At 40.8% G+C, this 21,748-nt stretch overlaps 1 protein-coding gene across 2 annotated transcripts in view; it reads left to right on the top strand.

The window, feature by feature from the left end:
* Positions 1-21,368, top strand: part of Wwc3 (WWC family member 3) — a 105,403-nt gene extending 84,035 nt beyond the window's left edge. The window contains exons 10-23 of one of the 2 annotated variants that reach the window (XM_036174244.1): positions 2,161-2,250; positions 2,950-3,512; positions 8,706-8,823; positions 9,802-9,876; positions 10,754-10,840; positions 11,785-11,977; positions 12,340-12,507; positions 12,858-13,009; positions 14,404-14,569; positions 15,609-15,773; positions 17,410-17,502; positions 18,887-19,114; positions 19,751-19,878; positions 21,219-21,368. In XM_036174244.1, the coding sequence (XP_036030137.1) occupies positions 2,161-2,250; positions 2,950-3,512; positions 8,706-8,823; positions 9,802-9,876; positions 10,754-10,840; positions 11,785-11,977; positions 12,340-12,507; positions 12,858-13,009; positions 14,404-14,569; positions 15,609-15,773; positions 17,410-17,502; positions 18,887-19,114; positions 19,751-19,878; positions 21,219-21,285 (2,293 nt within the window). In that variant the 3' untranslated portion in view covers positions 21,286-21,368. Of the gene's footprint in view, positions 1-2,160; positions 2,251-2,949; positions 3,513-8,702; positions 8,824-9,801; positions 9,877-10,753; positions 10,841-11,784; positions 11,978-12,339; positions 12,508-12,857; positions 13,010-14,403; positions 14,570-15,608; positions 15,774-17,409; positions 17,503-18,886; positions 19,115-19,750; positions 19,879-21,218 lie in introns of both variants that reach the window. The other variant, XM_036174243.1, reaches the window with a different exon arrangement.
* Positions 21,369-21,748: the final 380 nt, after the last annotated feature.

Raw genomic sequence — 21,748 nt, forward strand, 5'->3', positions numbered from 1 at the left:
TCTCAGCTTCAAAATCATTCATAAAGGGTTATGGTTAGAAAGTCCAGTGAGGGAACATAATTGATACTCACTTTCTTTTACTCTTTCTCCATTTTCTAGTAGAGAAACTACAGATGAGAGTTTGGTGCCTTTTATATGCTAAGCCTTGGGTAGGAATTTAAACATGATCCCAAATTTGGGAAATGTTTTATGACAAAAAGATGCTCCCTTTCTTGTCACATGTCAACAACAGAATAAGAATGCTGGGAAGTTGAAGCACTGGAATCTGATAAATTGCCCTGCCTTTAGGTTCAGGCCAAGCTTTGAACTTCCATAGCAAAGGCAAATTACTTTCATTCCATGAGTGTTTGTTTCCTCATCTGATAAATGGGATAGAATCAAGTGAGTTACAGGAAATGAGGTGTGGCATGATTCCAAGTGTTAAGGGCATTATCCTTTCTTAGAGACTAATATAAGACTTCTAAATATTGTATTAAAATAGTTCACCCAGGAGGACATTGTGTTGCTAAAATTTTCTTTGGACAGATAATGAAATGTTTTCCTTCAAAATTATAAGGAAGTAGAATCTTAAAACTATTACATTAAGCTGGGTGGTGGTGGCACATGCCTTTAATCCCAGCACTCTGGAGGCAGAGCCAGGCAGATCTCTGAGTTTGAGGCCAGCCTGGTCTACAGAGTGAGATCCAGGACAGGAACCAAAACTACACAGAGAAACCCTGTCTAGGAAAAAAAAAAACCTACTACATTTAAAAGAGTGTATTATAGCTCTTCTCAAGTTGTTGGATCCCAGAATGTCTTTCCACTGTTAAAATTACTAAGGACTCCCAAAGAGCTTGTACTGGTTTTTCTTTCCTTTTTTTTTTCTTTCTTTGTTTTTGTTTTTCTTTTTTTTTGGAGACAGGGTTTCTGTGTAGTTTTGTGCCTTTCCTGGAACTCAATTTGTAGACCAGGCTGGCCTCAAACTCAGAGATCTGCCTGGCTCTGCCTCCAGAGTGTTGGGTTTAAAGGCGTGTGCCACCACTGCCCCTGGCTTGTACTGATTTTTATCTGTCCATAATTAATGATTTAGAAATTAGTTTGACATTATTATTTGATAATAAAGCCTGATTAGAAATAAAAATTTTATGGCTGATGTTTTTCAAGTAAAAACAGAGAGAATGGTACTTTAACTTTTTTTATAATAAACTTTGTAAACATCTGGCTTTCTAGAAGGCAGCTGCTAGAGCATTTAGCCTGTTATTATGTTGTTTGTGGTGAACACATGAATATTTTTCTGCTCACAGATATGTCATGAAGAAGAGGAGATATTTTAGGACCTCTGACAGGATGTCAGGGACTCCCCCAGGGTCTGTGGACCATACTTTGAAAGTCATTGGTTTTAACGTATGTTATTCAGCTTTAAAATGTGTTGTGTAATGAGTGGCTCCAGTTATGAAGATGTTTGAATCAGTGGAAAATGTTTTACTATAATGTCAATGGAACTTTACATAGTTTTTGCTTAAGAGGGCCTAGGATGAAGGAGTTGGATTTGCTGTCAGGAATCCCAGCAAATCAATGCATGCTGTATGCACTTGAGCCAAGCTTGTAGTGTAGTATTCCATTGTTCTGTCTATTCTTTTATCCGTTTACCCTGTCATCCTAAACTCACCTTAACCATCCATTCATATGTCCATTCACACACTTGCCTGTCCATCCATCTGCCCTCCTACTTGTCCACTCATCTGTTCATCTCTTCATCCATCCATAGACTAACTTACTCTTTCTATCATCCACTTGCTCCAACCATGTATATATCAAGTATCTACAGTATTTCAGCCAACTTAGAGTTCCAGGGATGTATTTTCCAAATAAGACAAAACTTTTTTTATTATGTTGCCATTTATAATGTATGCCTTTGGAATTAACTTAATCATTCCAACCTGAATTATTTAGGGGGAATTTAGAGTTGAATTTCTCCTCTGCCCCCTTTCTCTTTTCTCTCACTCCTCTTTCCCTTCCTCCTCTCCTTTGCTGCTTCTCCTCCACATTGTGACAGGAATGGAATCTAGGTCCATAGGCATGCTGGGCAAATATATCGTTGAACTACATTCCTAACCCTTCCTTACAGCTAAATTTCTTATTATAAAAAGACCCACCAAATGACTATTTTTGTATCTATAGGATTCTACTTCAGGAAAAAAGAAATTGTCTGCTTATGCAGCTGGAAGAAGCTACACGTTTAACATCCTATCTCCAGTCCCAGTTAAAGAGGTAAGCTACTTTTGGAGGGAAATGTATACTTAATGATTTTATTATTAAATTGCAGAGACATGTATTGTATTACAGTAACATGTGCATGAACTTCATAGTTTGTTTTAGCTTTGATTTTCTACTACTAGTAATTGGAACCTGAAGTGGGGAATTAAACAGGATAGAAAAGTAGATATATTTTGTTTTTGTACATAACTTGCTAACATACAACTCAGATAAAATGAGGAGAACCATATTTGCTTTCAGAATAAGTAAGTATGTTTGCACACGCTTATAATTCTATCATGTGGAAGGTTGAGGCAGGAGGACATGGAGTTCAATTATGAAATCAAGTTTATTAAAACAATGTATAATTTACTTAGCAGCTTCAAAAGCACTCATCTGTGCACTTTTTTTTATTATGGGGCTTTTGTAAAAGCAACATCTGGATGCATAATGGCAGCTCCCCTTGTCAAGCATTTACTGTATTGTGAAGCAGGATGAATGACATTATCAGTTACTCCTCGAACTCAAGAAGGAGTCTGCTGTTGTGTGCTGAGTGTCATTCAAAGAAGATAGGAAGCAAACTCTGCTTAGATGTTCTTAAGCTTAGAACTGCATTCCTGTTGGCTCTGTTCTTCCTTGAGGCTACAGCCCATCTTCCATGTGGGTAGTGGGAGTAGCATGTGTTTTTCTGAAACCATGGCTCTTTCGTTTCAGCCTATCTGCCAGCACCCTGACTATGTCCTCTGGGAGCAGCCGTGGGTCCCTGGCCTCCAGCAGGGGCTCACTGGCCTCCAGCCGTGGCTCCCTCAGCTCCATCAGCTTCACAGACATCTACGGCCTCCCACAGTATGAGAAGGCTGATGCTGAGTGTGGCCAGCTTCTGCGCTTCGATCTGATCCCCTTTGATTCCCTGGGGCGCGATGTCCCCTTCACAGACCCACAGAGCCATTTGGGCTTCCACAAGCAGAGGAGGTCCCTAGATACACCCCAGTCTCTGGCCTCACTGTCCTCTCGCTCCTCTTTGTCCTCTCTATCACCCCCCAGCTCTCCCTTAGACACACCCTTCCTCCCAGCTTCGAGGGACTCCCCTCTGGCACAGATGACTGACAGCTTTGAGGTGCAAGGCCTAGGAACACTGGACAGACTGCGGTCACAGGCCTCTACTCTAGGAGATGAAGATTTGCAGGGAACTTCAACACTTCAGCCACATGGAATCCCTGTGGATGGGGAAGGACCCCGTGAGCGGGGACCTCAACTTGTGGCTCCCACTACTGGAAGTAAGTGGTAATGGGAAGAAAGGACTGAGTTTCTGGGGTGGGGTGGGGGGGGGGGAATGTGGGCTGTGGCTTTGAGGCTGGTTACTTTCAAGTTACTGGTGAGCTATTAGTTTCAGTATATTGATAGGACTAGGAAGAGTCCAGATCTTCATTAGTTTTTCCTGACTGTGTCAGGAAAGATTGACATTGATGACGTTGTATTCATCTCATTTATGGAATGTACTTAATTGTTGAAAAATAACGTTAAGATCTACATAATCTTTTTCATAGGCATTCATATTCAAAAGCAAATAGAGAGTTAGTAGGACCTCAGTGCACTCGGCAGTGCCTGTGCTAAGATGGAACTTTCTGTGTATACTCCCCTCAGACGAGCATGTAGACTTGAATCTGACTGCATCCTGGTAGAAATGTCTGCTTCCTCTGTCACAAAGTGGCCTGTACTTTGACTTCTTTCTTTAGCCACATGCCCTTGTTTCTAAGTACATAATTCTATCCAATGTGGAACTAATTCTGATTGTGCCATTTCAGAAGACACTCCAGTTAGCACCCAGTCATTTCTCTGTTGTTCTCCAGATGGAAGACCACCAGACTATATAGGACTCTTCATCTACTCAGTTGTGTTAGTTCAACCCATTATTGATACTGCAATGCTGTTTGAGAAACTGTTGACTACTGTAACGTAACACCAAGAACAAGGTTTCCTGTACCTGAAGTTCAGCTCATGTAGTCAACATTCATTTACACAACAAAATTATTCTAGATATTCAATTTAGGCTAATAGTGTGGTGGCTCTTTCCTCCCTGCCTGGAGGGAAATTTGGCAATGTCTGGGGAGACACTGGTCTCTCACAACTGGGCAGAAGGCATACTTTTAGTACCTAGTAGATTGAGGCTAAGGAGTTGCTAAGCCTCCTATAATATATAGTGCAGTCCCTACAATAGCAAAAATGGTTTAGCCCAAGATGTTAGTAATGTGGAGGCTGAGAATCCTGAGAAGCATTCTGTTGGCTGTATATCCAACAGAGGGTCACAAATAAAACTGGAATACAGAAGTAATATGGTATAGTGGAAACAGCTTCAAACAAGCAGTCTACAGGCCACATTTCTGTTCCCTGTCATGTTGACCTCTAGTTCTGTGACCTACCTTGAATTGTCCCACATTTCTTTCCCTCAAACAAGGTGACATTTATGGTTTCTTCCATTTGCCACTGTTTTGTTTTATCTAAGAGATAAAAGGATTGATAGATTGACATAAAGATCAATTGATCTTTACCTTATATAGCAGTCTGTAGCATTTACATGTTTACCTAGAGATCATTATGTTATGGGTTGCCTCTTGACTTTTGACTTCTCTGTTATTTTGTTGTCTTACCCTACATTTGCAAACATACTTGTGTGTCCTAGATACATTGTTTCTGTAACTCACACATGCAGGTAACCTTTACTCCCTTTGTTCTTCTTTACAATTACAGGTTCATCACTCCATACTTATTCCTTTCAACAGAAATGAAATAATGATAGAATTCTACATATGTCTTGATTAAACTCATCTTTCTACTCTTCCCCCCCTCTTACTAAGTTCTCTTTAAAGGTTGAATTTCAAGAATATTTGGTTATGCAGTCTACATGAGGGCCCTCTGGGACAGGGCAACGACAGGTTTGGAGGGAGAAGAGATGAATTTATTTCTGATCCTAGTTTCATTATTTTTTCCCCTCATTTAATTTCTCATTCTATGACATACATTGTTATGTTCCAACAATTTAGACTGGAAGGGTTTTGCTTCATCTTCATTTAGAGACTGCCACCTGGTGGTAGATTCCTAGATGACACTGTCATTTGACATGTGTCCCTAGGAATTTGAAATAATTAACAGAATCAGTTCCTGGGTCCTGCTAGATGCTCCCAGGATCCTAAGCAGGTAAACTAATTTCAAGACTGAACATATGGGGACTCCTTGCCTTCCTGTGTGATTCAGAAACTCTGCATTCTAGATTAGTCATAGGATTCAGGCATGCTTATCAGATTCCCCTCATCCCATCCTCTGGTGATGCTCAGGGTCATGCATTTCCCTCCAGTTTTCAGCCTTGCTCTATAAGTTTGCCTTCTGGCAAGTTTTAGTAACATAAAATTTTACTAAGATAAAAATCTAAATTGCCCAAGCTTGAAGGCAGTGATTTTCCTCTCTTTATACCTTAAGGCAGTCAGATGGGCAGGTGGCAAGACAGAAGAATAGACTGTAATTTGGGACATTTTTTTACATTTTTGCTGCAGTTCTGTCTTTCCTGGATTTTTAAAGTTAAATGTATCCTGATTTTTAAATACTTCCTGTTTTTACTTACTGGTTAGAATATGCTAACAAAATCCATGAAATTCTTTTGAGTTTGCTCATCTGTTTATTGATGATTTTATTATACATGCCCTGTTTAAAATTACTAGCTCGAATTTTACAGTTTTCACTCTGATTTTTTTTTAATCTCTTCTCATGCTGCTCCACAGAAACTTTTACTGTAAGTGGCCTTGGTATTCCCCCTTGTCTCCCTTTGTTGTTCAGGCTGCAGGCACAACTTTTTCAGTAACATCATGCATAGGATGGCTGGGGGTGGTAGCTTATTGATTGTCATTATAATTATTATTTCACTGTTATTAATAATAATCATGTAAGAACTTTTTAAAAAGCTTTCAGATTTATTTCCTATATGTATTTTTTCTCCAAAATCTAATAGCATTAATTATTTTAATATGCCAATGGGCAGCTTTGGCTATGATGTGATTTTCATTTGTTTTTACCACCTTTTTATCTAGCAGTGTTTATTATGTCCCTTGGTTTTAGTGTCTGTCTGTCTTTATTAAGGAAAGAGAAGCATGTATTTTTATGTTTGTTTGTTGGTTTTGTTTTTGTTTTTAAATGAATGGCTATTTGTGTGTGTGTGTGTGTGTGTGTGTGTGTGTGTGTGTGTGTGTGTGTGTGAGAGCCGAGGATCAAACCCAGGGCCTTGCAAGCGCTCTACCACTAAGCTAAATCCCCAACCCTAAATGAATGGCTAGAAGACTTCTTTCTATTCCCTGCTTCATTGGCACTACTTCCCAAGTCTTTCTTGAAGTCCTAGAGTTTTAAGTATGTAGTGTGGAAGTTGCTGTGTCTTTTTTTTTCCACTCAGGACACCTGGGGAAGTTACTCCCTGTTGCTTTGAGAATTCAGTGACTCACTCTAAGCTCCTAGTCTCCATCTTCTCTGAGCAGACTCCCATTGTAATGAGGAGAGAACTGTTTGTCTTAGAATCGTAGTTTGGGGTAGGACTGTGAAAGTGGGAAGATTGTTACCTAGTGCTATTTCCTCAAAGGGATTTCAAGGTGTATGGAGGAAGCATCTCTGATGGGTGTCAGAGTATGGATTAGAAACAGGCATTGGTTTCCCTTGCAGAGATCTGTAATGTAGAGACTCAGATACTAGAAGATCCCACATGCAGTCGGGGCTGGGGTCATTTCATGGGACTAGGATGAAGACTTCAGAGTTCTGGTTACAATTTGAGAGTTTTATACCTTCAGCTACTTCAGGATAGAGCTTGTTTCTGTCTAGCTGATCAGAGCTGAAGCAGCTTACCCTCAGGGTTGGCACTACAGACAATTGGAAGGCCAGCTTTTGTTTCCAGTTGACATTGAGAGACCAATGTGCTTGGGTTTAGTTGGTGTGGGTGATAATTTGGTTAAAAAGAAAGGCAACTGGGTTGTTACTGGATTCATCCTTTCCCTCAGTTCAGAGTGTCAAGTTTTCAGTTTATGGAACTAGGTTAATCAATGAGAAGCATAGAGACAACAGAGATACTGATGTTATTAGCAAGTGATAGCATAGCAGTGCTCAGCTTGGGACATCATATGTATTCTGTATTTTAACAAAGTATGTCCTCTGTAAAATATAGGCTCCTAATTTATATGTAACATGTAACATAAAAAGAGTTGAATATGTTTGTATAGGTTTTGTTTAAAGGAACCCATTTCAGTGAAAGAAAAAGGTAAAATAGATAAGAAAATGTTAATGACTATGTTTGGCTCGTAAAAGTAGATATGAAAGATAAAAATCAAATACTCAGGAATGGTAGCATTCTGACCCAGGAAAGCTACTCCAGTAGCTAGTGTGGCCCAGGGTAGCTGAAGAGGCTATGGCAGGGAGATCAATAGAGAGATGTGGTCCCTGTGCAAGCCACAGGTCTCCAAGACAGTGTTTTCAAAAGATGAATCAGTGTCTCTGTCTAGGAGATCATTGAATTCTGTTAGGATATATTTGGATAACTTTTAAAAAGTGATCATAAAAGTAGTATCAAATAGGTTTATAGTGTAAAATATGGAAAATAACCAAATGGTATAAAAAAGAAAAGTGAAAAATTACAACTCACTGTCACTGCTGTTTTGTTTGTTTGTTTTGGTTTTTCGAGACAGGGTTTCTCGAGACAAGGTTTCTCTGTGTAGCTTTGTGCCTTTCCTGGAACTCACAGAGCTCCGCCTGGCTCTGCCTCCTGAGTGCTGGGATTAAAGGCATACGCCACCACCGCCCAGCTTCACTGCTGTTCTTGTGTCTTTGTTCTTTTACAAAATATGTTTCCTTTTTAATTAATCAGCATTGAATCTATTATATACCATTATGATATATTTGAACAAAGTGTATTTTTGTGATTCTGTTTCTTCCCATCTCCTCTAACCCCTTGCAACCTCTATCCCCTCCTTGTAGCCTTTTCCTCCCAGACTCATTTAGGGGTTTCCAACCTCTGTCATCTTATATTCTATGTGCTCATCATCAAACTCTATGTGCTCATCATCAAAGAGAAAATATAAGATGTATGAGTCAATATGTATTTCTAGATAGTTAAGAGACTTTTTAAAGAAGATGCCAGTGCCAGCCATAATGGTGTATACTATAATCTCAGCATGCAAGAGGGTAAGAAATATCTCAAGTTTAAAGAGCCAGAGTTACATAGTGAGCCTCTGCCTTAAAAAAAATAAAAAAATTAAAAAAAAGCAGGAAGTCTGTTGCTTTGGTTTTGGTTTTGGTCTTCAATATTAAAGACAATCGTGCACAGTGTCTGTCTGCATGCACATGCCATGGCTTGTCTCTGGAGCACTTAGTGACTTTTCAGCACTCTGCTATAGATATCCTGTGCTATCACCTCCTGACCCAGGTGTGTCCCTTGTTTGCAGCAGTGACCCTCCGGGAAGACAGCGCCAAGAGGTTGGAGAGGAGAGCACGCCGTGTTTCTGCATGCCTGTCAGATTACTCCCTTGCCAGTGACAGTGGGGTGTTTGAACCTCTAACCAAAAGGTTAGGAGACTACCACCTTGTTCCTTCATCCTTAAGTACACTTGCAAGGGCATTACTGGTATGCACACAAAGGATCTATATGGAAATAGTTTAATTCTGAACTTTGTTTACAGCCCCATGCACATTTTTCTACCTCCTTTAGTCTTTGGGAGGTTGGGCCTTAGAACCCTGTGGGGAAAACGTCTCTGGCTTCTGTGTGCCATTTGGAGGCTGGCCCTTATTGTATTGGTCTAGAAAGGCTTTATTCCCTGGTCCTGTAGAGCTGAGAAAGAGCAAGTATGCACAATGCATACAAGGGAACTGCATTCCTAGTAATGAAGTTACTCCCTCTCTTCCTTCTTTAGTTCTTAGGTACAGAGAGCCCCCTTGTGGTCAAAACAAAACAAACACAAGAAACAAGACACCTATTGCTGCAGCTCATACCTATAATTTCAGTGTTCTAGAGATGAAGACAGGAAAAATTGCCACAAGTTTGAGGCAACTGTGGGCTATATAGTGAGTTCTGGGCCACCCTGGGCTGAGATAGCAAGACTTTGTCTAAAAACATAGAGGTAGGCTGGAGAGATAGCTCAGTGGTTAAGAGCACTTGATGCTCTTGTGGGAGACCAGTTCCCAGTACTCACATAGCAGCTCACAAACATGTTACTCCATTTCTAGGGTTCTAGTGCCCTCTTCTGGCCTCCATGGCCACTACACTCAGGAAAACACTTATTACATAAAAATAAATAATTCCTTTTTTAAACCAAAGGAGGAAGAAAGAGAGAAAGAAGTTTGTGGGCAGCTACCCATGAAATAACCCATGATGGACTCTGGGGATCATAGCCGTGATTGAGCCCCTTAATGAACATATGTACTTGAATCACAGTTTGATAAAGCTCTTCTCAGTATAGTACACCCTGAGCATGAAAGGGAGTATACACATCTGTAATGCTCAGTTCCTTTTGGAATAAACCTGATGAATTTGCCATTGTTGTTCAGAAATGAAGATGCTGAAGAGTCTGCTTTGGGAGACACACATGGAAACAACGAGCCCCAGATCTACGTGGGGTTTCTGTGAGTATAGAAGCCAATTTCCTGTTGTTCTTCAAGATGCCCTATGGAATGGGGCCCACATAGGTGGTGTTCCATCAGCTTTGATATTCCCAGTCACTTTTCAGCTTCGTTGTCATTCCCATTTCCGTAGACAGGTGAAGGGGTTTGGAGGAACCCCATGACCCAGGTGTTGCTTCCCCATTATTGATAGCTCTAGTCTTACTTCAGTCTCGAATGAGTTAACAAAGGTAGAAGGAAGGGGAGATAGAGAAAAGTGGCTGCATTACTGTCTTTCATCATTGATACCACAGCTGAGGACTGTTAGCTTAGAGTCGGGAGTCAGAAAGGTGGGATGCTCAAAGTTTCATCAAACTCGAGATCTTGGAGATATATTTTCCACATTTATGTTAGAAGCTGACAAGTGTTCACCAAAGCACAGATAGCAGGGTCCTTCCCTTATCTCCAGAGCAGGTTATTCAGTGGTCTATAAAAATGGCACTTATAGACGTCTAATTTACAGTTTCAGTAAAAGCAGGTGCCATGATATTTATGCCGGCAGAGCAGGATGTTCTGTAGTTTTGGATTGCCCATTCTTGTTATTCTGGTCCAGGTTTATTAGTTAGTGAGGACACTGTTGACATTTAGAATCAGGTCATTCTTTGCTATGGTGTCCCGTCTTATACAATGTAGGGTATTCAGTTGTGTCCTTGACATCCACCCACTTGATACTTCCTTTCCAGTTTTGATAATAAGAAATGTTTCCAGGTATCACCAATGTCCCTTGGGGGTAGGATAGGATAAAATGCCCCTCAGCCAGTGGCTACTGTTGCAATTGAATCACAGGATTGTTTCCTCCATGGGAAATTTGCAGTCTATGAATATGAGCTTTATATTCTAGGCATGACAGTACAAATGAATATCTCCTTGTGCATGTGCTGCAACTGAGGAACCTTGCTGGGCTGGTAATGAAGGAAGACTGCAAAATGTAAGTTCCTAGTATTAGAAACATGCAGGCTATGTACAGCTAGTGATGACACTCTTCTGCATGGAACAGCTCATTGCCTATTCTTCTTGGCAGACTGGGGGTGGTGGTGGTTTTGAAGCCTGAATTTCAGTGAATCAGTAGGGAATATCTATATAAAGTACAAAGGATTTTATATATATTAAAAGAACTTGGTTAATTAGTTGAGGCATTTGATGTACAGTATTGCTACCAAGGAAGGGCCTGTCACTGGTAATATTGAGGATTATCATGTTCTCAAAGGGTTGGGTGGTGATGGTGCAAGTCCATTCCACGCTGTGGTCCCATGATGTGTATCAAGAGGCCTGAGACTGGATTCAGGGAGTCCTTGACTAAGGAGAGGAACAGGAAATGGGAATTGGGACCATGTGGCAGTCTGCTAGTATCCTTGGCCTCAGTGGCAGAATTTCTGCCACTCTCTGCTCTGTGACCCTAGGTGGGTACTTGTGGAGAGTCTCACTAAGGTGGGGAACTGCCAGTAATGCTCCATTCAAATCTAACCAACCCCATCCATTCCTTGTGAAGTAGCTTTGTAAACATGGGGGTCCACATTGTGATTCATCTCACCTGGTGATACACACAGCAGTAGTCACAAATATTTCAGCCCTCTTATCTATGTGTCAAGTTCCAGGCTAGGGGTAAAAAGCACAGGAAATAGGTTCTACCTCTGTGGATGCTAGAACTGTCAGGGAAAGTCAGAAGATCTCTTGCTGAAACAAAGTGTCCAGCAGAACCTTACATCCCCCAGTTTTACCTTGGCTTATCTAGTCAGGCATGCTCCATCCAATCTACAGAGATGCATTAGTCCTTTGAATCTGAAGGGTGGGAACCACACCACTGATATCATACCAATAAGTGAGCATATTAGTCCATGCTGCTTACCAACGTTTCCTCCTCTCTGTTCCCAGCCACATCCGCGTCTACTTGCCCCCACTAGACTCTGGAACTCCCAACACCTACTGTTCCAAGTCTCTGGAATTCCAAGCTCCACTGGTGTTTAATGAAGTGTTCAGAATCCCTGTGCATTCCAGCATGTTGACTTTGAAATCATTGCAGTTATACGTGTGTTCAGTGAATCCTCAGCTACAGGAAGAATTGCTGGTCCGTGTAGCAGCAAGGCCTCTGCTGGCTCATATGGTGTTCTCCTTCCTCTCTTTTCTTTTCCCTTTCTCTCTGTTTTATGACTCTGTCTTCTCTCTCTCCTTCTCTTCGGTGTTCCTAATTTCATCTGCCATTTCTTGTTTATGCTTTCTGATTTATGTTTTGTATATACTTTGTATGGGGGTGAAGCAAGTAGGGTGAGGGTGTGCATGCTACAGTGCATATGTGGCGGTCAGAGGAAAATTGTCATTTTCCTTCTACCATGTGGGTTCTGGCAGTCAAATTTGATATTTTAAGGGGCTACAGTTATGGAATAAAACATCAAGGACTGGTTCTGGCTTTTATTTTTAACACCCGTGCAGGGCATTGCTCAGATAAGCTTGGCCGACTGTGACAATTCAAGCGACATGCAACTGCGCTGGTATCCTGTGCAGGTCTTTGCCAGCCCTGAGCCTCCTAAGCCAAAAGAGCCTGTGCGAGTTATGGAGAATACCACACAGGACACTGTGCATGCCAGCTCCGGAAAGACGGTAAATGGCCCTGGCTCAAGGAGCCAATCTTTCATGGCTGTTTTCTTGACTTTGAGACTGGTTTTGTTCCAAGTACTCATTTCTAAGAAGATTCCTTATAGACTACAAATCAGCATGTGCTTTCAGTGAAAAAGTTTCAAGGGAAGGAATCAGATGGGAACGTGGTAATATACAAGGCCACTTCCTGAAAATTATTTTTTAATGCAAATGTATTCATAATTACTACTTTTGTACAGATTTGTGGACACAGAGCTGTAGGCACAGGGTGAACAGTGTGTTGCTGTGAATGGTGGGGTTTGTTCTCCTGCATGGCCAAAGCTGGTTCTCAGAAGCATCCTTTCCTCCTTCAGGATGCAGTGACAGTGCTGCTGGCCAGAACCACAGCACAACTACGAGCTGTGGAGAGAGAGCTGGCAGAGGAACGTGTAAAGCTGGAATATACTGAGGAGGAGATCCTGGAGATGGAGCGTAAGGAAGAGCAGGGAGAGGCTGTATCTGAGAGGTGGGTGCCTAGTTCCCTGCCCTCCTAAGGCTACAGGAAGAGGCAGAACTTTGTACAGTACCTTAAGGAGGTGAAGTGAAGTGCAGACAGGCTAGCCTGCCCAGTGCCAGTTAGCATGGCTCTCAGGGGAGTGTTTCTGAATGCAAGTTGCTTTCCTCCTCTTTGCCTCTCTAGTATGTGCTGGGTGGTGATACCATACCATTGCTCAGGAGCCAGACCCTGGTGGGGAATTTCATGGTGATCTGAATAAGAAAAATACCCAGAGCTCTGTGCCCAGTCCTCTTCCTTTAACTTCAGAATTTCTTTCCAGGACTCCCCTCTGCTAAGACTAATGATAACAAAGTCCCTCCTCCTCTTGATTTTTGGAGATGGGTTCTTACTATTTAGCCCAAGGTGGCTTTGGAGTTCTCTTGCCTTCTGAGTGCTAAGATTATAGGCATATGCCACTATACCTGACTCAAAGTTCCTTTAAGTGTTGTGTTTGTGTGTTTCATTTCTTTTAGGGTACTGAGAATTAAACCTAAAGCTTTGTACATTCTGGGCAAGTATTATACCACTAAGCTACATTTCCACCATTGTTATTTTTATAACCCACCTTATTGAGATTTCATCTATCTGCCATTTACAGTGTGCAACTCACTAGTTGGGGATATAATTGCAGTATGCCATTTTTTTTTTACCACAGTCAGCTAAGGAGAAATTTCATGAAATGAAAATACCACCCATCACCCCCATTATCAGTCATTCCCAATTCTCCTTCCCACTGACCCTATTCTACTACAAGTGCACTTTGTCTTTGTGGACTTTCCTCTTCTGGACACAGTCCTCAGAAAAAGCATATAATCATATAACCAAGCAGCTTCTTTTTCTACTGCTGCTTGAAGTGGTCCATTAATGACTCCTTGACTATAAAGACCTGTGAGAAATGGATGAATAGTTCAGGTTAATGAGCACCTCTGGTTAAGTGGCTTGACTGATCCTCTGTGGAGGCATTTACATGTTGAATTCCTTCTACAGATTTCCATGAAGAATATTGTCTTTGTGAAGTTCACTGCTTCTTCACATGACTTTGCCTGAATTTAGTTTAGACAAAAATGTACTTTTGGAGCACCTAGCAGAGGAATACGGTATTCTGTTAATGGTCAGAGAGCAACTTTGGGTGCATTTTCTGGTAGAGTTTTTGCTACCTTAAGTGGCTCCAATTGGGTGATAGAGAAATACAAGTACTGTCTTCCTTAGAAAACAGAAATAGTCCTACTTTATGAGAACAGCAGCTATCTTTAGTCAAAGAAACAGGTTTTCTTTGCTTTTTCTGCTACTCTGCTCTGCAAACAGCAATGAAAGGCATCACCTCTGATGAGCTTTTCATGGGCTATTGCAATGTTTACCTTTAGGAGTTGGCAGGCTGACTCGGTTGATAGTGGCTGTAGTAACTGCACCCAGACCAGCCCCCACTATCCAGACTCCTGTTATACTGGTGTGGACTCCATTCATGGGCATGTGTTTGCTGGCCAGGTAGATTCTTACAACCCTGAGAAACTTCAACCCCTGTCTCTTAAGGTAAGTAAAAAGTGTCAAAAAGACCCTTGTATAGTATCTGGCCAGTCCCAGAAGGAGAGAGGGTATGTCCCCATACCTATTATGGAAAGTGAAGGACAGGGTAGAAGAGAGGCAGGTGCACTGCAGGATGCTAGGCTGACATGCTTACATGTAGGAGTAGAACATGTGCTCACTAATAGCCATGCTTTGTGGGTGTTAGGGGTTTGGAGATGTGTGGCATTTGAAGGTAATAGCTAAGCAAGGGCTCTATATTACTGAATGCTGAACAGTAGCATTGCCTGAGATCTGTAAGGCCTTAATGTGGGTGCAGTAGGTCCTACAGAAATGTCAATCACCCATAGATTACAAGGAAAGGACAACTGTAACTTAAAAAGGGAGCTTTTTACACCACTATGTGATGATCCCTTCCCCATCTTCAGGGACAACTATGTTCTGAGCAATGGACACTGTATCTATACCTCACTGAAACAATATTACCTTAACTATTTAGGTAAACATGCTAAACATGCTACCACCAAGGTCCCTGAAACAGCAAGTGTGATCCCTCCCCTTTGGCCACTTCTTAGTCTGCAGCTTGTACAGCAGATTAGAGTAGTTGTTTTAGACTAGACCTCCAGGAATCGCTGCTGCTATTCTACTGTTTATAACCTTGAAAAGTAGATTGATGTTTTACCCCTTTCTTTATATTTATATTTTGGAAAGGGTAAGGTTGTGAGATGATGTAATTGCTATGGAAAATAGCCTGACATTTCTTCAGTGCATTCTGGTGGCTCATTTTTCTCTTGTGGAGATAAAGCAGCAAGATTGCTGTAAGTTCAAGCCCAGCATGAACTGTGTAATGAGTTTCAGGCCAGCCTGGTCTACATAGACTCTGTCTTAAAAAATAGAAAAAGAGAGCTAATAGGAATAAGGAGTGAGAAAATGTATGTTCTTGCAATGCAGCTTTTGCATGGTAGGTTTTGCATGGTAGGTATACCAGCAGGAGGAAACGCTAAATGGATCACTTGTACTATAGAGTAACAAAAAGCCTACTACCTAGGTTGACAAGGAGACCACCACAGAAGACCTTTTCCTGGGGGATGCAGTAAATGTTCACAAGGAACGGCTTAGCCGCCGTGCCCGAGCTTCTCCCTTTGTCCGCAGCAGCACCATCGTGCGCTCACAGACCTTCTCACCAGGAGCAAGGAGCCAGTATGTTTGCAGGGTGAGTTGAAATTCCTTTACCCTTGTCAGTAACATTTTCTTCTTCATTCTCTTCGCCATTTTCTCATTTTTACTATTTCTGCTAAAAAAAATGCATATTCTCACAAGCCATACCAACAAATGAATGAACACCATGTATAAGTGGAGATAAAGATGAGTGCTAGGCACTTAGCTTGCCACCTGGCCATGGGCCTGTTGAATTCTGCATTTCCTCTGAATTCTGCCTTCCAAAGATTTTCACTACTGTGTGTTCCATCTCATGGAGGCAGTGTAAATGTTGTGATATCAGCCTCAGAAACAGCAAGTCAAAATGGGAGAGTTGGATAGAGATCTATAGATTGCACTAGCATGTTCCTTAGAAGTCCTGAAGCATGATTGAGTGGCTAAGCAGCAAGGTACAAGCCAATTTCAAGCCTATAGGCACTAAGGAGTGCATTCCAGTTCATCTACATGGAAATTTATGCCCTTTGTGGAATGATGGAGATACACAGTCAAATCACATTGGAATGCTTCACAAAATACTGACACCCAGGTCTCATTCCTAGAGACTTGTCAATGGACACAGGTAGGACATAAGAATTAGAACTTTTGGAAGTTCTTATGTGCACATGGATATGAGAACCTGCAGGTAGGAGGATAGGAGATGCAAGCCACTGTAGTCATTGAAGGGAGTACAGTGAATTTGAGCTGATTAGACAGACCAGGATGAAAACAACAACACTGACCTGGCTTTTAAGAGAAAATGGTCATGATGGGTCCTTGGACATACTCATCTGAATACCATCTTCATGATCCCTCTGTAATGTATACTCTGGCAGAACCACCAGGGAGCAGATTCAGATGCTTTTTGACAATAGGGTAGTAATGGGGCAGAGTTTACTGCTTAGAGGAAGACTAGCAGCTGCTGGGTTGAGCTCTGTGCCCTACATAAAACACTGCATTTATTGGTGATGGTGTTAGAAGCCTTGCTGTTTATATGCATATTGGTATGACCATAGAACAATAAGTGTCCATGCACTGTGTTTCCTGAATATCTCCTGTACAGAAAATAAAGCTGGGAAGGCAAGACTTGGGCACTCACACAGACAACCATTGATGTACATTAAGAAATGCTCTTCATTTTTCTCCTTTAAATCGCACCTTTCCCTTCACTGGCACAGTGGGACTTGGTGAATATTGGCTTGTCCTTCTACCAGGAATGAGTCTCTTTTTCCAGAAAGCCATTTTACTAAAACCAGAAATAAATAGCAAATGTGAATGATTACTAAATAGTAAAACATGCTGAAGACAGTACCTGCTTTTGTAAGTGTCTTACCTAATATCAAATTGTATTTGGTATGGATAGTACAGAAGTATAATTGATTTGATCAGGCTAGAAAGGCCTTGTGGTTAAGTTGATGAGCATGAGAAAAGACCAGGTTGGCAGTTTTGTTTGCTTTGTTTTGGTTTTGGTTTTGTCTTTTGTTTTCCCTTAAAACTCTTCTGTAGATCCAGAGACCTAGTAAAAGTATCAACAAAGGTCTTAAATATGTTTTAAATGTCCAGGAGAAGTAAAAAAGAATTTCACTCAGAATACACAGTGAGTGAATAAAAAATGTCTCAAAACTTGTTTCTGAATATCTTTCTTTTTGGTACAGCTTTATCGTAGTGACAGTGACAGTTCAACACTGCCCAGGAAGTCCTCCTTTGTTCGAAATACTTTGGAAAGACGAACCCTTCGCTACAAACAGGTGTGTGCCACAGAAACTAATATGGAATCTATATCTGCTCTGTGTTTTATTTGTATAATCCTCTTTATAAAGGTATTTGAGGAAATGGTTAAAGTCACATTAATTAAAAGATAATATTTTTTATTTCTTTGTAAACTTCTTTATAAACTGTAATAGTTTCATAATGCTATTAGTATTTATTGAGATGATTTTGTATCATTTGTGATTATTGTTTTCTTGGGTGTATCAAATGAATAATCATTTCTACATGATGTTATTTTTTTTTCCTTTTTGACAGGAGAGTATATATATAGACGGCAAATTTGGGCTTTTTTATGTTTTATTTTTACTTTTAATTATGTGTATGTGTGTGGGAATGTGTGCACGTGTGAATGCAGATGACTGTGGAATTCTGAAAAAAGTACCTGATCCCTGGGAGACTGAGTTACAGGCAGTTGTAAGCCACCTGGCATGGGTACTGGGAACCCAATTCAGGTTCTTTACAAGAGCAGTACATGGTGCTAAGCAGTTAGCATCTCTCCATCCTCTACATCTGAGTTTCTCAACATACAGCATGCTTCTACAAAGAACTATTCTATAGCTTCCATTGCCTCTACTAGCCAATTTTTTTCTTCTCCTTATACCATGCCAGCTTTCAAAGTCATAGATAAGTCCTTGTCTTTTCTGGGCAAGCATCCTTTGGAATAGATTTTTTTTTAAATCCAAGATTCCTGTGTGATGTTGGTATACAGATTAGTTGCAGACTTGGAAATCTAAGAAAACATTTGATTGGGCTGCAGAAGTTGTGTCTGAACAGGACCAGTATGAAGAGTGTGAACTGAGTCATTCTTTGTTACTGACCTGTGCTCTTTTTGTTGAGCACCATCTTTTACCTTGACCTATTGGAGGCTAGAAACACCAGACTTTCCTGCTTTTATATATTTGTTTTTTCCACTCTGTCTATAACTTTACTTAATTGGGTCACTTTTGTGTGTTGCTAGTTGTACTTTTCAGATGCAAGTAAAAAATGAAAAATAAAAGCCAAAGAAAATACACATTTTGCTGCTTTAGATGTATATTATCAAATGGCATTTCTAAAAGTGTGTTCATGTATTTTTCTTGTCAGCTACATGTATAAGGGTCTGTTGCTCTATACTTTTACAAACACAGTTGTAGGCTATTATTAAAGAAAAAAGGTTGTTGTTCCTTATTTTTATATTGAAGTAGAGATTTAATCTTGCCAGAATCTGGCTTTTTAAAATGTAGATATGGGATAGGTTGTACTTAGAGAAACTCTTGTACCATAGTCATCTCCTGTTAATTGTGGAAGAACCTTCTAGTTGAAGACTGCACCAGTCCGAGCTGGTGTGTCTGCTCACTGGTGCCCCCTGCCTACTTTCCACAGTCCTGCAGGTCGTCTCTGGCCGAGCTCATGGCCCGCACCTCCCTGGACCTGGAGCTGGACCTCCAGGCCTCGAGGACCCGGCAGCGGCTGCTGAATGAGGAGATTGGAACCCTCCGGGAGCTGAGGCAGCGTCTGGAAGATGCCCAGCTGCGGGGCCAGACTGACCTCCCACACTGGGTACTCCGAGATGAGCGGTTCCGTACCCTACTGAAGGAAGCAGAGAGACAGGTAAGAGGGCCAAGAGCCTACTCTGGACTCCCTCTAGAACCCCCTAACTGTTTCTTATCCATGGTTGCCACCTTGAGTCTAGTTGTGACTGTTCCTATAATGATGTAGGAATTGAAAAGATACTGACAATTTTTTTTTATCACATTCTCCCCTACTATGCACATTTATGGTGGCACCAGTGGACACCTAGAGGTTCTTCAAGGAGAAGGAAGGGCACCCAGCTCCTCCTTGCCTTGTGTGGAGAATGTCCTGGGGTCACATCCAGGCAAACCTGGCTCCAACCACTGCAACCACCCCCAGGCATGTCTGTGGATGCAGAAGGGGCTGACCTTTCTCCCGGATCCTTGTGGCTAGTGTTACATCTTCTGGACTCCAGGGATGGGAGTGAACTCATTCATTCTTTTTTGTTTGTTTGTTTGGTTGGTTTGGTTTGGTTTTCGAGACAGGGTTTCTCTGTGTCACTGCTCTGTAGAACAGACTGGCCCCAAACTCACAGAGAGCTGCCTGACTTGGCCTTTCCAAGTACTGGAATTAAAGACGTGTGCCATCAGTGCCTGGCCATTCTTTTTTTTTTTTTTTTTTTTTTGAAGTAGCAGTAGAATAGAAAGTCTTGCTCATCAAATGTTTCTGTTGCAGACAAGACAGACCAAACTTGACTACCATCAAGAACAAGTAGCTGAGAAGATGCTAAAGAAGGCTTCCAAAGAGATCTATCAGCTTCGAGGGCAGAACCACAAGGAGCCCATCCAAGTGCAGACCTTTAGGTAGGTGGGGAAGTAGATGTAGACCCTGTGCCCAACATTCTGCTTTCTTATCACCATGGCACCTGGGTTAATATAAAAGCACAGTCAATAGGAATCTACTATAAGCAGCATGTCCTGCCACTAGTAGCATTTTGATGTTTTCTTCTGATTTTTTTTATACTTTTATTTCATGCCACCTGTAATCATGTGGAAGTCTGTTGTTTAAAAATTAAAATATCTCAGGATGCTACATACTTTGTTAGTTTATTTGAACATAATGTTTTTTATCTAATTCACCCAGCTACTCTTTTTTATTAACTGGCTGCTATTTTCTAAACATTTGCTACCTTAGGTAACTAATTTACACACATCCTTGTCACCTTTCCTTTTTAATTAACTTTTGACTGAAACAAAATCTACAAACTGCAAAGCATGTAAATCATATAGTTCAGTGATCAAAGACTTGCTGTCACAGGAATCAAGCATTTGTCAGCATCTGCTACTTTTCTACATTAGAATCACGATTGCTTTGGATTTTAATTACATAGATTAGGTTTACCTGCGAAAGCAGGTAAAGTTCTTTTGGGAGAATTAATTGCATTGTTATATCTGTATTCTCTGTGGCTGTGAAAAGCTACAGTGAAATTCAGAAAGTATAAAATTAATACATTTAAAACAAACAAATCAATAGCATTTGCTCCATCAATAATGTCATGCTGCAACTCCCTCCATTTGGTTTTCAAACACTGTCATCAACCACAAAGGAAAGTGCCTCATACCTACTTGGTGGTCAAGCCTATCTCCCTCTCTGAGTCTTACCAACAAACAGTCTGTCCCTGTACACTTGCATCCTTTACCTATTTCCTATTAATGGGATCATAGAACATGTAGTTTTCTGTGTCTTCCTCATTACATTTAGCATCAGGCTTCTGAAGGTCATCCATATTGTAGCATCTGCCTGTGTCAATCCTTTTTATTGCTAAATACCATGTTTGGCTTTTAGCCTTAATGTTTTGAAATCTTTCATATTCATATCCTTGTCATAACTAGCATTTAGGAGTATAATTACAATTTAGAACTCATTCATGCAGTTTTCACTTTCTTGTTCATTTCTTAATAGAACAAATATTTTCTATGTACCTACCATATACTAATTAGTATTTTAACCACTAAAGATAAATACACCATAGGGCTTTATACATACCATTGTCACTGGAGATTTAAGTTCAGCCATCCTCTCCCCACCTTTGCTACTGTGGATTGATTCTAGGGCCTTGCATAAACTAGATGTGCACTCTGTCCCTGAGCTACAGCCAGTCTTTTAAGAACCACTTCTAACACATAATTCTTTCCAATCCTAGGGAGAAGATAGCATTTTTTACAAGACCAAGGATTAACATACCTCCTCTCCCAGCCGACGACGTTTGATGTAGTGCATTGTGCACATGAAGTATTTATCTGCCTGTTTTATTTTCATGAAGTTCTTAGATTAGCTAAATTTGTCTTTAAAATATTTGTGCAAAGCTATTAATATACACATTTTGTAAAAAAAAAACATATATCTATACATATATATTTTCTAATAGTGACGGCAACAGGGCTTGGTTTTTCCTTGTTGTGAAATCGACATCTCTGAAGACAGGTTATTTTATAAAAGATCAACTATCATGTTAAGAGTGTACAGTTTTTACACTGTTTTATTTGACCTAAAGGCTGGAAGACAGAAACGAAGTGAGTTCAGGCAAATTCACTGTATTGTAATTTATTTATAGTACTTTTTTCCTTGAAGGAAAATACTGACTTTAAGGTGTATTTTAAGACTGAAAATTTGTTCTTCAGTATTTGTCATGCGGTAGAATGGAACTTGGGCCGGTTTTGTTTCTGACACCTG

Source organism: Onychomys torridus, chromosome X, assembly GCF_903995425.1.
Source record: "Onychomys torridus chromosome X, mOncTor1.1, whole genome shotgun sequence".
Classification (NCBI taxonomy): domain Eukaryota; kingdom Metazoa; phylum Chordata; class Mammalia; order Rodentia; family Cricetidae; genus Onychomys; species Onychomys torridus.